Source organism: Bombus fervidus, chromosome 13 (genome assembly GCF_041682495.2).
Source record: "Bombus fervidus isolate BK054 chromosome 13, iyBomFerv1, whole genome shotgun sequence".
Classification (NCBI taxonomy): Eukaryota; Metazoa; Arthropoda; class Insecta; order Hymenoptera; family Apidae; genus Bombus; species Bombus fervidus.
In genome coordinates, this window is record NC_091529.1 from 7,691,665 (window position 1) to 7,704,062 (window position 12,398).

The 12,398-nt window shown below is 42.1% G+C and overlaps 1 protein-coding gene across 3 annotated transcripts in view; it reads right to left on the minus strand.

Moving 5' to 3' along the window:
- The window catches only part of Bi (T-box transcription factor bifid), a 173,790-nt gene that overhangs the window by 105,180 nt on the left and 56,212 nt on the right, over positions 1–12,398 (minus strand). For all 3 annotated transcript variants that reach the window (XM_072015603.1, XM_072015601.1, XM_072015602.1), the window contains exon 3: positions 3,080–3,193. In XM_072015603.1, coding sequence (XP_071871704.1) covers positions 3,080–3,193 — 114 coding nt within the window. The remainder of the gene's footprint in view (positions 1–3,079; positions 3,194–12,398) is intronic.

A 12,398-nucleotide genomic window follows, 5' to 3' on the forward strand; every position in this document is an offset into this window, starting at 1 on the left:
AATGGAGGAGTCGGAATATTTTCAGAAAAATTTCAACATAAAATCGAAGTAACCATTCTTCCAAAACAGTGTCAATGAAATGCAAAGTGTTGACACTGCCAACGATGAAACGATGAAGTTTCTACCAGGAAATCAGAATGACAATCCTTAACAATAACAATCTTTGATTTCTATTCTGTAGAGAAAATTAAAGGAAATCCCAACAAACGTACACGGCAGGCTTTCCCCACAAATGAAGAGTTACGAATTGACCATTTTCAGCATAGTTTTCGCGTTAAGTCGAAATTTCCAGCTACTTCTGTCCCATTCTACGGGACCAGACACTCGATACAGAAACAATTGACGAATGCAACGAGAATCGAACGGCGAGATCCGCGAACAGAGAAGTCGACACACGGCCAATCGAAAGGCAGACCACAACGAACGATTACATCACTCGGACGACCGCAGCCACTTTGGAACTCGTTCGACGAGTTCTTCTTCGTCCGCTCGTTTTGACCCACCTGCGATGGATTCGAACAACCAGACACGCCTCCCTTCAAAGACAACAATCGTGATAGCCGGTGCTTAGAGGAATCAGCCGAGAAACTCGCTCGATCGACACCTTTTCATCCGCTTCCTATTCGCCACCCGGTATCTACAGTCTACTGTCGACTTGACGATTTTTTTTTTTTTTTCACTTTCAGATTTACCAAAGTTCGATATTAAATTATTTCGTTGGGACTCGAGAGTCGAAAGGCGCGTAATATCGTGTGGAATTTGAGAAAAGTTGACGTTGACGTTTGGGGTGGAAATATTCGGTTGGCAACTAAGTTGTCACTTAGTAATCTGCAACTAAGTAATCACTTAGCCGTGGAATCTTAGAAAATCGTTATTTACAGGTTAATAAATATGGCAAAATTTATAGACATTTATCTGCAACAAATCCTTCTTTTCGTCCAACGAGTAACTTTTCGCATCGGAAAACATCAATCGAGAAGAGAATTATTTACAACGATATACCGCAACAATGCGTTCGTGCAACATGTTGCGTACATTTGGTTGAAAAATTTGTCGCCAACAGAGACTAGAAAAATTAGGACAATTCGTAATATACACGTACTATTATTCGATTAAATGTAGCATTATTTTAATTATATATGAAAACTAACCGTATCACAGGCAGAATTATTTAAAGTAATCTGCGAGAAACTAAACGATTAATCTCGACAAAGTTGGTCACTTTTTCTGTGTAACTCAATTATCGTTAAAATTTTCCACCATTATTGCCCCATTCTACGTTTCACCAAAAGAAATCAAGATTTCTCCAAAGGATATCGCGAGTTTCAAATCTCGCGCCACCATCTCCACTCTAAAGAACCTCTAAATAAGGAGATATGGACTGTTTAAGACAAACACCGCGGCTCTAAAAGCGGGAAATGAGAGTGCATAAACGATTTGGCCGACGCAAAAAAGCGAGTAGAAAAAGAATACCGTTTCGTACGTTCGTGAGAACGAGCGCGATCATAGCGGATCGCCATTTACGTGACAAGGAATCTCGAAGCCCAACGTGATTTTCGCGAAGTCGGTCGACGAATTTCCCGGCTGCTTTCCCGGCCGGCCGATTATGTTCCGTTTAGCACCCTCGCGACGCGGAAAAACGTTAAACGGAGCTAGACGATTGTGGCAACGCTCGTGAGAACGCGTGTCTGCACGTTTCGGCCATCCAGGAAAAAGTTAATGGCGAGCTAATGACTGGCAGAAGGTTGAATCGCTCGGCTGGAATCATTGCAAGTTACTATACAAAGGAGTTTGTTTGGAAAAACTGGAACAGCGGCGAGGTTTCTTCTTCTCCTACTCGTTTGCATATTACTGTGCAATCGTGGGTATTTACGTAAATGTAGAAATTCTGAAGATTAAAGAAAGTAGAATTTTATTTAGCAACGTGGAACGTCGATTGGAGCAAGTGGAATTTTATTTGACAATTTAGAATTGCAATTGAAGTAAGTAGAATATTATTTCGGTATTCGGAACTCTGGTCGAGTTAAGTAGAATTTTATTTAGAAATTTAGAATTCCGCACCATGGAAAATATATGGTGAGAACATATGGCACCAAGAGAGAAATTTAGGTTACGAGAAAAACACGTTGGTCGATTAAAAAATCGGAAATTACGATAGTTGAAGAAGTTGGATTTTCTTCCTCGTTTAAACTCCCTTGTTTACATTTATCATTTTAATCAGACTTCGTGGAAACTATAATTTTCATGGACACGTGGTCCAGGAAAGAAAACGACGAGTTAAGTTATAAATCGATACGCGTGGTTAACGGCTGGCTTCAATTTCAGGCTCGTTATTTCAAGTGGCGCGTAATCTTCGAGCCCTGATAAGCATGAGGCGCTAAAATCGAAGCGAAAGTGTCGCCTGTGTAATCCAACTTTGGTAGGTGATAATTTCGAAGTATAAATCTTTTTCCTGAGAAAAATGTCGGTTAAAATTGCCGGCTGAACGCTATCGGCGGATAAACGCTGCTTTTGGTAACTCCTCATTTCGAGACATAAACTTCTCGCCGAGAAAATTGGACGGTATGAAACGCAGTTCGACAGTTATTAACCAAGAAAAAGTTCTATCGTTTCGTTCGTGATGGAAATAAGAAGAAAACCATAATTTTATTTAACAAAGTAATGTTATTATTATTTTAATGAACGACTTTCTACATTTTTCACATCCTTCGTTTCTTTTCTAAAAGAGAAAAAAAGAAAGAAGATGGGTGAACTTTCTTATCCGACATGAGGCAAACAATTAAATTAAGGTAAAAACAGCTAATGAGAGGAAAAGTTGCTTTCAAGTTTTTTTTTCTTTAAAAATTACGAGTCGAAGAAAAAGGAAAGAGAAAAATATGTTCCGGTGAAAGATGTCGATGAGGAAGTGGTAACGTACGAGTAATCGGATAATTGCATTAATTTCCGTGTTTGCGGTCGTCACGAAAGCTTGGACGCAACAGCTTGGCGGTTCGTGATCGCGATTCGTGGAACTATTCGAATCGTTAGAGCGTTCTACCCATGACAATTATACTGTTACAAGTTTCACCTAGACCCTTACCTGTTGTGGAACTTGTATCTGTAGTCGTCCGCTGCGACGATGTCCAGCAGGAGGATGTATTTGGCCTTCGCGTCCAATCCGGAAACTCGGAACTTCATCTGAGGGAACATCTGCCTGGAACCCCCGATCAACAGACACAGTTCGATCAGATAATTGCAGTAACATTCATTGGAATAAAATATAATTATCGACTAAAGTATTTGGTTAACAAAATTTTGATTGAGTCTGCGAAGTAGATATATCGCACACAAATAATTAACATCGACTTTAATCATCTTGCAAATGTTCTCAAAATGTTCTTATCTATTGATTAATTTGTATTTTAAACCAGCCTTCAGCCAATACGAAAGGAGAACGCCAAACTCTGTCGCTTGTTTATCAAATCTTATTGCATCGTTCACTGACGTCAACTTTCCACGCCCAACATATCACTGTAATGTTCATTAAGAATTTTCAAACACACATTGCGCTCTTCTTCCTCGTCTTATCGGTACAATTCTCAGCCAGCAATAGTTCAACCTACAAAAGACAGCCTAAGTTTGTTCCCAGAACTCTGCACCCATCCATTCATTTCTGTTCCACAATTTTCCATCTATTGGGTTGGCAACTAAGTGATTGCGGATTTTGTCAATACCACCTAATGACAAAATTCGCAATCACATTCTAAATCGCACTCCAACAAACATTAACCAAACCTACGCAAAAGCCATCAATCAGCCCTGAAACCCGACGTATGCTAAACATTCGTTTGGACTTTGCATTTCGGCGCTCACTGCATCATTCACCGACGACCATTTACTCTTTCTACTACGATGAAATCATATCACTGCGATTCCCATTCTGTTGCGCTGCGCTCTTTCTTCTCCGCAGACAGCCCAAGTTTGTTCCCAAAACTCTATCACTTATCCATTCATTTCTGTTCCACAATTTTCCATCTATTGGGTTAGCAACTAAGTGACTGCGGATTTGTCAATACCATCTAATGACAAAATCCGCAGTCACTTAGTTGCCAACCCAATATTCTAAATCGCACTCCAACGAACATTAACCAAACCTACGCAAAAGCTATCAATCAGCCCTGAAACCCGACGTATGCTAAACATTCGTTTGGACTTTGCATTTCGACGCTCACTGCATCATTCATCGACGACCATTTACTCTTTCTACTACGATGAAATCATATCACTGCGATTCCCATTCTGTTGCGCTGCGCTCTTTCTTCTCCGCAGACAGCCCAAGTTTGTTCCCAAAACTCTATCACTTATCCATTCATTTCTGTTCCACAATTTTCCATCTATTGGGTTAGCAACTAAGTGACTGCGGATTTGTCAATACCATCTAATGACAAAATCCGCAGTCACTTAGTTGCCAACCCAATATTCTAAATCGCACTCCAACAAACATTAACCAAACCTACGCAAAAGCCATCAATCAGCCCTGAAACCCGACGTATGCTAAACATTCGTTTGGACTTTGCATTTCGACGCTCACTGCATCATTCATCGACGACCATTTACTCTTTCTACTACGATGAAATCATATCACTGCGATTCCCATTCTGTTGCGCTCTTTCTTCTCCGCTTACCCGCGTATTAATAATTTCGAGCGAAAAAGAATTAACCCCAAGTCTATTGGTGAAATTCTGCGGATCCTACACGAGCTTAGTCGTCAGATCCTATTTCATCGTTCAAGCGACAATTCTATAAAGACGTATCACTGGAATGAAAAATCTACGATGCTCGCGTACAGCGCCCTCCCGCCCCCCTCGTCTTATCCACGCGATTTTCATTGGAATGTCGAAAGGCCGGAATAGAAACGTGCACGAGTCAATCGTGGCCGCTGTGACAGCAGACTGAGGCGCGTTCCCGCTGAATAAAAAGCGGATGCTGTCGCGAGAGAGGGCATCAGCACGCGGCGAAGAGCAGTTAGGGAGGAACTCGGTGCACGCCGTGGAATTATCATCCCGCGGGAAGAAAGGGCGCCTTCTGTCGCTGGAGCGCGCGTCACGGAACGCCTGGCCAGGCATTTCGGCGTGTTTTCACTTTTTCTAGCATCGCTTCGGACACCGCTGCCAACCGTTGGAATGTCGTGGCTTCGTGAAAATACCGGCCGTGGTCACGCGGAATTGAAATCGTTCTCCGACTTTCGACGTTCTTGCGACGTTCTCCGCGAGGCTGAGGGCTCGCGGAACGTAACATGTGCCCCAACTGCGCGCAGAGAGCCGCTCCAGGGGCCCAATTGAAGTTTCCAACAGGCTACGGAGCACAGGTGAGAATTTTATTGAAACGTCGGCGAGCTGAGCGTGCTGGGTAGCGTAAACTGTGGGAGTGGCTCGCCAGCCAAGATGATGGTTCGATTTCGGACGAGATGGATGCTTCTTGGTAAGCTGGACCTGTTGGTAAGTCGAACCTCTCTTAAGTATATACGTTCCGTGGAATTTTTCCTCTTACTTGTGCACGCGAACATGTTTTTTGACGACGAATAGGCTGATTTTTGAGACGTCGTCGACCCCGGACACTTGTTTCTCAATTGATTATCGCACCTAATGCGACTGACAATAACCGATGATTACAGCTTGAGCAACGTAGAGCCGAGCTTGCGAAACGCTTCTGCGATAACGATTTAATATTAGAGCCTCTATTGTACTCTGACAAACTTTGTAAAGAAAAAGCCGCGCAAGAACGTAGAGAAAAAATGATAGACGCTACGCGACCAATTTTCATACATGACCGAGGCTTATGGGACGCGAAGATACCGAAAATGATCTCTGGAATTAACATTAAAAATTTTTTACTTCAAAATAAACGTATTGTCGTACATGGAAATGTAAACAGAATATAAAAATACTAAAACGAAGATCGTTTAATGAAGAATGCAACGTTCTTTTCTGATCTGAACGTACATAAAAATACACAATATGGTGGCTCGTGATTAACATTTGTAGCATACGTATGAACGTATTGAAAATCTTCAAACGAAATCGACGTTTTATTTCACAGAATCAAAGGGAGAATATTCTTACCGAAAACGATAACGAAAATACAGAGAGGAAAATTTCGATACTGCAGCAAAGACACGTCTAGATTACCATGAGAGCAACGAACAAACCGATGATGATCGAATCATCCGATCGAAGTCAAGGACGCTTGGTATACCGAAAAAGGGATTATTCTTGCTAATATCGTACTTAGCGAAGAAGATGCTCGATAAAAGAGCATGTGTGTCGCAACGAGTGTCGCAAAAACCTATGCGCTATCGTGTCAAGCATGGAAAAAACTGGCGACGATAAGCTTTGTTGACTCCATAGCGTTGGTCGGAGCTGATGATTCGCGCGGCAGACATAACACGATTAATAAAATCCGAAGAACGCCCTCAGCCGCACGGGTTCAATTGCTTTGACATTGATTTCGCTGCAACATTCTGGACCACCTTGTTCTACGGCCGCTTACTTCCATCCGAGCAATTCGTTTTAGACGACGACGAAGGTTGCCCGTAACAAATAATCTACCGTTCAAACAGTTTATCGTATACAAAATGGAAAATTATGGCGGTACTAATGAATCGACGAGAGAGGAAGAGATTACGAGGAGATGTTAGGGAGATTAGAAAGACGAAAGAGAAATTAGAGAGTGACAGGTCCTTTTTTCTTTTTCGGATATCTCTGCCTTTATCTTGCTTTACTTAAACTTTATCCCGTTTTGAACTTGGATAAATCCTTGGATAAATTTCTTCGAAGAAATGAGAAGCTTTCAGGCGAGTAGATGAATTCTTCTGCAATTTTCGATTCTTTGTTAAAGAAAAATTGAAGAAAAATTGTCTGCTAGTAGTAGTAAAAATTCTCTTCCTCCTATTTCGCTCGTTACAACGCCTTTCTGTTTCCTAAGTAGCCTCCTTTAAAATTCATTCATCAATCCTGACACCTGACACGAAGGAAATAACACGGACATGGTTATAAGAAATAATCGCCTATCTCTCTATATTCCAACGAAGAGTTTTACCAAATAATACGAAATTCGATGAAACCTGATTTGAACCTGATCAATAAAATACATACTATACCGACGAAAGCAACTGTACGCGAATACTTTTTGTAGCCACTGTATCTCCTGCCGAAAAGAAACGAAGAGGAAGTTTAAGAAACCTCGTTCTACCTTCCAACGCACACCAAATTCCGTAAAATTCAATCATCAACGCCGACGTCCGACGAGAAGAAAAAAGGTGAAGAAAAAGAGAAAAAAAGGAAGAAAACAGAAGCAGAAGATGTGGAAAAGAGAAATAACGGATGGATAAGTATACTGTTCTAGGGGGTCAGGAAATTAAAATTCCTCAAGATCGGGAGCTATAATCCGAACGTTCCAATTTACACCGAGCCCACGGCTGGTTGCCGTACGTTGGAACGGCGTGGCTCGGACTTCCTCGCCGGGGCGAGCGGTTTCTCTCTCGAACATTGCAAAAAGAGTAGAGCGCACGTTCGAGAAACGTTTCGCGTACACCATTATGGAAGCTGCGACTGCCTTAAGAGAAATCGCTCGGTGCGCCTCCTTCGAATTATTGTACTTTTGTATGCTAACGGCGCGAGTATCCTTAAACGTCGTCGTTATAACGGCCGGGCCAATTACGGTAATTAGCCGCCATAAACGAGTAGCGTCTGAGAAAGCACCTTCGTGCACCGGTTGAACCCCTTTCAACGTACCACGGAACAATACGGCCGCCTCTGCTTCCACCGATAAATACAAGTCAGGTTGTCGCCGCGTGGACATCCGTTGCGCCGATCCATTGTTTCAGGTCTTAAGACTCTGATAATCAATTAGAGATCCTAAATGTGGATGTACCGAGTGTGCAAGGGCAGCTTCCTTTTAATAGATAGTTAGTACTTACGAATTGTGAGGTTCCGCGAGTTGAACTGCGACTCGAGAGAAGATTGAGAATCGATCCGAGTTATCTCTGCGCTCTAACTGATTCACACGAACCTCGAATAAACGTCGACCGAAAACCGAAGTTTTAAAATACAACAAGATCAAGATACCAACTCTCATCTTCGTATCTAGCTGCCAGTTCGTGCGTTCAAGCTGGCATAGAATCAGAAAAGATTTGTTCAAAAAAAAAAAAAAAAAAAGAAAAAGGAATAAATAAAAAGAGACTGACAGATCTAGAAGAAAATTGACGAAGAGCGAAAGCTAGGAAAAAATAAATGTAAAAATGACGAAAGATTAGCAGACCATCGAGTATCATAAAGCGAAGTTGCAGAGAACTTAAACTCAACGGGGAAGAAGGGGGATGAAAAATCGGTCGATCGGACGACTTTAAAGGCCGTTCAGGGATTTTTGGTAGCATCTGCCTACTGTGCTGAATATCGTGACGAAGGGTAGGATCGATTCTCATTCACGTGGAGCACACAGAAGGACGGTAAGCCGGATTATCCTTGCGATGCTTCGGCAAAATATCCCGCGGGAGGATACTGACGACCGACTCGAATCGCAGGACTAACCTTCCTGAAAAACTTCCAGGCTTCTTTTTATCGTTTGTTCCGCCGCGCTTTCTTTGTTTTTCGAGCAACGGTAGCCATGAATAAATCAACGTGCAAGCCTACGTGCGGTGAACTTCGTTGAGACCGTAGGAAGTACTCGGTTGGAAACGTAGAATCGATTAAATATTCAAACGAACATAAACATCGTATCTAGATTTATTGCACATAACGTGTGTGCTGTGTCGAGCAGCGCAGGTTCTTTGGTAGAGAAGAGACACGAGAAACTTTCTGCTTACGTTATAGACTAATTACATTGACTCTTTTGCAATTTTTATTTAGGAAAAAAGACCTATATACGTTTCCTGGTTTAAGTAGAAATATGTTTGAGCGAGCTTTTCTACAGAGAGGAAAAATTATCCCAAAGACAGTTAAACGGAGGCCTAGATAAATTTCATCGTAAATTTCACAGTCAATCAAGAAACTAAAAAATTTGCCTTTGAAAATTCAAGCTTCTAAATCGAGAATGAACTCCTTCTTCGAAAATATCTTTACGTTTAATACAATTCCTGTTCGTTGCCTTCAATCGAATAATTCTAAACGTAGTAAAAATCGATCAAATCCGATCGACGCTCTAAAAAAATGCCGAAAAATTAACACGACTCGTAATATGCGCAGGTCTACGCTCTCAAAATCCGACTAATCGATAAACCATTAAAAACACTCGTTTCAGTAGCTTGACGCAGTAGTTGCGTCGTCCTGCAATACAAAATCACCGGTATACTTGTCGAATGAGCAAATTATCTGTTCGAACATCTCACGAGACCGCCGAAAGCTGTAAATCGTCTGATAAAACTGCTCTTTTCACTGGCCTCTCTGTAACTTTTAAAAAACTGTAACTTTTAAGGCATTCGATAAGACACGAACGAGAGAGAGAGAGAGAGAGAGAGAGAGGCGAAGGAGGAACGGTAGAACGACTGTGTCGGTTTGTAGAAGAGACGACGAACGACGTGGCACGGACCGTTAACAAGCATCGAGGAATCGGGGGCCGTTTTGGTCGATGAGAAAGGGCGTAACCCCGTGACATTCCTTTCGACGACGAGGCATCCTCCGGTTTAATGGCCCCTCGTACAGATTACGGAAAAAGAAATTCGGCTCTGCTTCTCCGTGGAACACGGACACGTGTTCGGCCTTATGATTTTATAAGAGACGAGTACCCTTACGCTCGGTTGGGAGCACGCTCTTCAGGAGGATGGGTTAGGTTCCTGGAACGTTCGGATCCGGCAACCTTCCTTTTGCCACGTTTTTTGGTCGAATGGTAGGTTTCGAACAGAATTTGAAGGGTTTGGAGAGAAGCAGACTGGTTTGCAAGAGTTTTTGTTGGTTCGATAAAGTCATAATACCGTGGGTAGGTTTGATGTTGATTGGCAGAAAAATTACTGTCATTTTCCTTGAGGGTAAATGTTGGATTATTAATTTCGTTCTGAGAATAAACTCTTTTTTTTTTTTGTAATTTAATTAATTAGAAGTTCTGAGAAGTTTCTTGGATTATGAATAATATCCTTCACGGAACCTTCTTCTGTGTCATATATCGACGATCTGTTCCGTAATGCCATACGTATCGATGTCTTATACTCAAACACCTTGTGGCAATCATCGGATTGTCGCAACGAAGTGTATCATTTTGCCTACGCAATTTCATACGACTCTGCGCACTATCAAATAGATTACTTGCTGCAACGTCCTCTATGACGCAAAAATCTAACACTTTTGCTTATTCTTACACAACAAACGCTTCGATCGTCATGAATAACTAAAACAGCGTATTACTCCCAATTTTTCTTTCGAAACTTATACTCCTTCAATATCGGATGCATCGACAAACGTCATTCAACGCAAGCAAACTTCGGAAACACCCACGATACTTCCTATGTCTCTTCCAAAAATTTCAAATGACTATTTCTCTGTTATCAGACTTATCGTCAAACCTCGACCAACTCAGTCAAACAATTAAAATATCCAATAAAACTACCGATGCAAAACCCGTAATCTTCCTTATTTGCCTTCCAAAAACCTCGATTCTTCGATATCAAACGCGCCATAGCGCGAATCTCACATCAAACCACGTTCAACAGCGTCAAACTTCGAGGGCACCTACAAAATCCATAATATTCCCCGCGTCTCTTTCAAAAATTCCAATTTTCCGTCGTTGTCGAAGCTAAACTCCTCGGTGAAACTTTCAAAGCACCAAATATAGTCATCAAACGAAAACTAGTCGTCCTTTTTTCTCTTCCAAATCGAATACTCCGATATCAAACGCATCATCGGCGCGAATATCGCGTGAAATCGCGCCAAACTTCGAGAACACCCAGTACAGGCAATGTTCTCGGTGTTCCCGCAGTGTGTGGCAGGTGGAAGCGAGCTCTCGCTTCCAGGAAACCTCAGGAGCCCGCGGTGATGTGCGAGAACGAGGAGGACTACGGCGACGAGGACGATATAAGCGCGGTGAGCAGCCACGTCCCTAAATTCTTCTCCCTTTCCCTTTGTCTCCGGTCGCATCCTCGTCCCACTCGCTTTTCGTACGATTCCTCTGTCCTCTTTCTCGCCACCGTCGCTCCTCTTCTTCCTTTTATTCGATAGCCGGCTCGCCGGATCCCCCTTCGCAGTATTTGTTTCTCAGACGGCGCTAATTTTCGGCGTTACGGCTCTATCGGCCGAAGCCGATCTGGAGATCGCCTCGGGCAAACTTTGGCTGCCTTCGGCCGAGGCCTCCCGCCTCGTTAACCCGCCGAATCGAAGAAACTAGACGATTCACCAGGACACCTGTAGATTGGCTCTGTCACTTGGTTTACGTGCCTCGACGTCTGGCGCGTGTATCAGCTTCTGAACGATTGCGAGAGCAGATTGTTGAAGAGGTTCGACGATTATTATGAGAAAAAGTTGCTAATTACATAGCGATATGCATAAATACGTATTTACGATAGGAATGAGACGAGAAGTTTGACGAAGTTTGCGTTTGTTTTTGATCGATTTGATTGCGATAATCCTTTTGGTTTTTCTTTTTATTTAGGTTTGGCCTTTTTAGACTTTTCCTGTAGCTTCATTGCACAAGAAGATTGCAGTAGAGGCTCGATGATGATGATGATACGAAAGTAATAATTATTCAGCGATATGCATATCGTTTATGATATAAGTGGAACGAAACGTTGGACGACGTTTGAAGTTGTTTTCAGTAAATTTGATGGCAATGGGGCGGATGGCTGTCGAAGAGTAATTTGTAGTTGAAGGTGGAATTATAGAATTACGAAGTTTTCTGTCTGAGAGACTCGACGATTTTTTATTCAGTTGTTCCATTTAGTTTGATTTAGTGTAAGGTGGTTGTAGCACACCGAAAGGAAAGAAGTGAAAGTGTATAGATTGGTTTTGACGTACGATGAAAAGTGTGGAAGATAATATGTTTCAGTAACTGGAGAAGATAAATTTAACGAATAATTACCAACCTAAAATTAATGTCTCGTCATTTTTCATCGTTTCTTTTTTTTTTTTTTATTCTCTTATTAGAAATTATAATCTTCCTGAATCTGCTACATCGAAAGGATTCCTAGTAATAGAAGATGGTGGAACGATCAAGAAACGTTGTAAGGAACGATCGATCGAAGCATTTAAATCAGTAGAATCATACTTGTACAAACAGCGACAAGGGATTATCCTTTTCAGCAGCAGTTGGATGAATAATAACGGCAAATGGGGAAGAAGAGAAAAGGCCGCACGTGTGCGCATGAGTGCGTCATCGCGCCAGCATACGATCGCCATTCGATAAAATCCACCACGGATTTACGACGATCCCAGGATCGT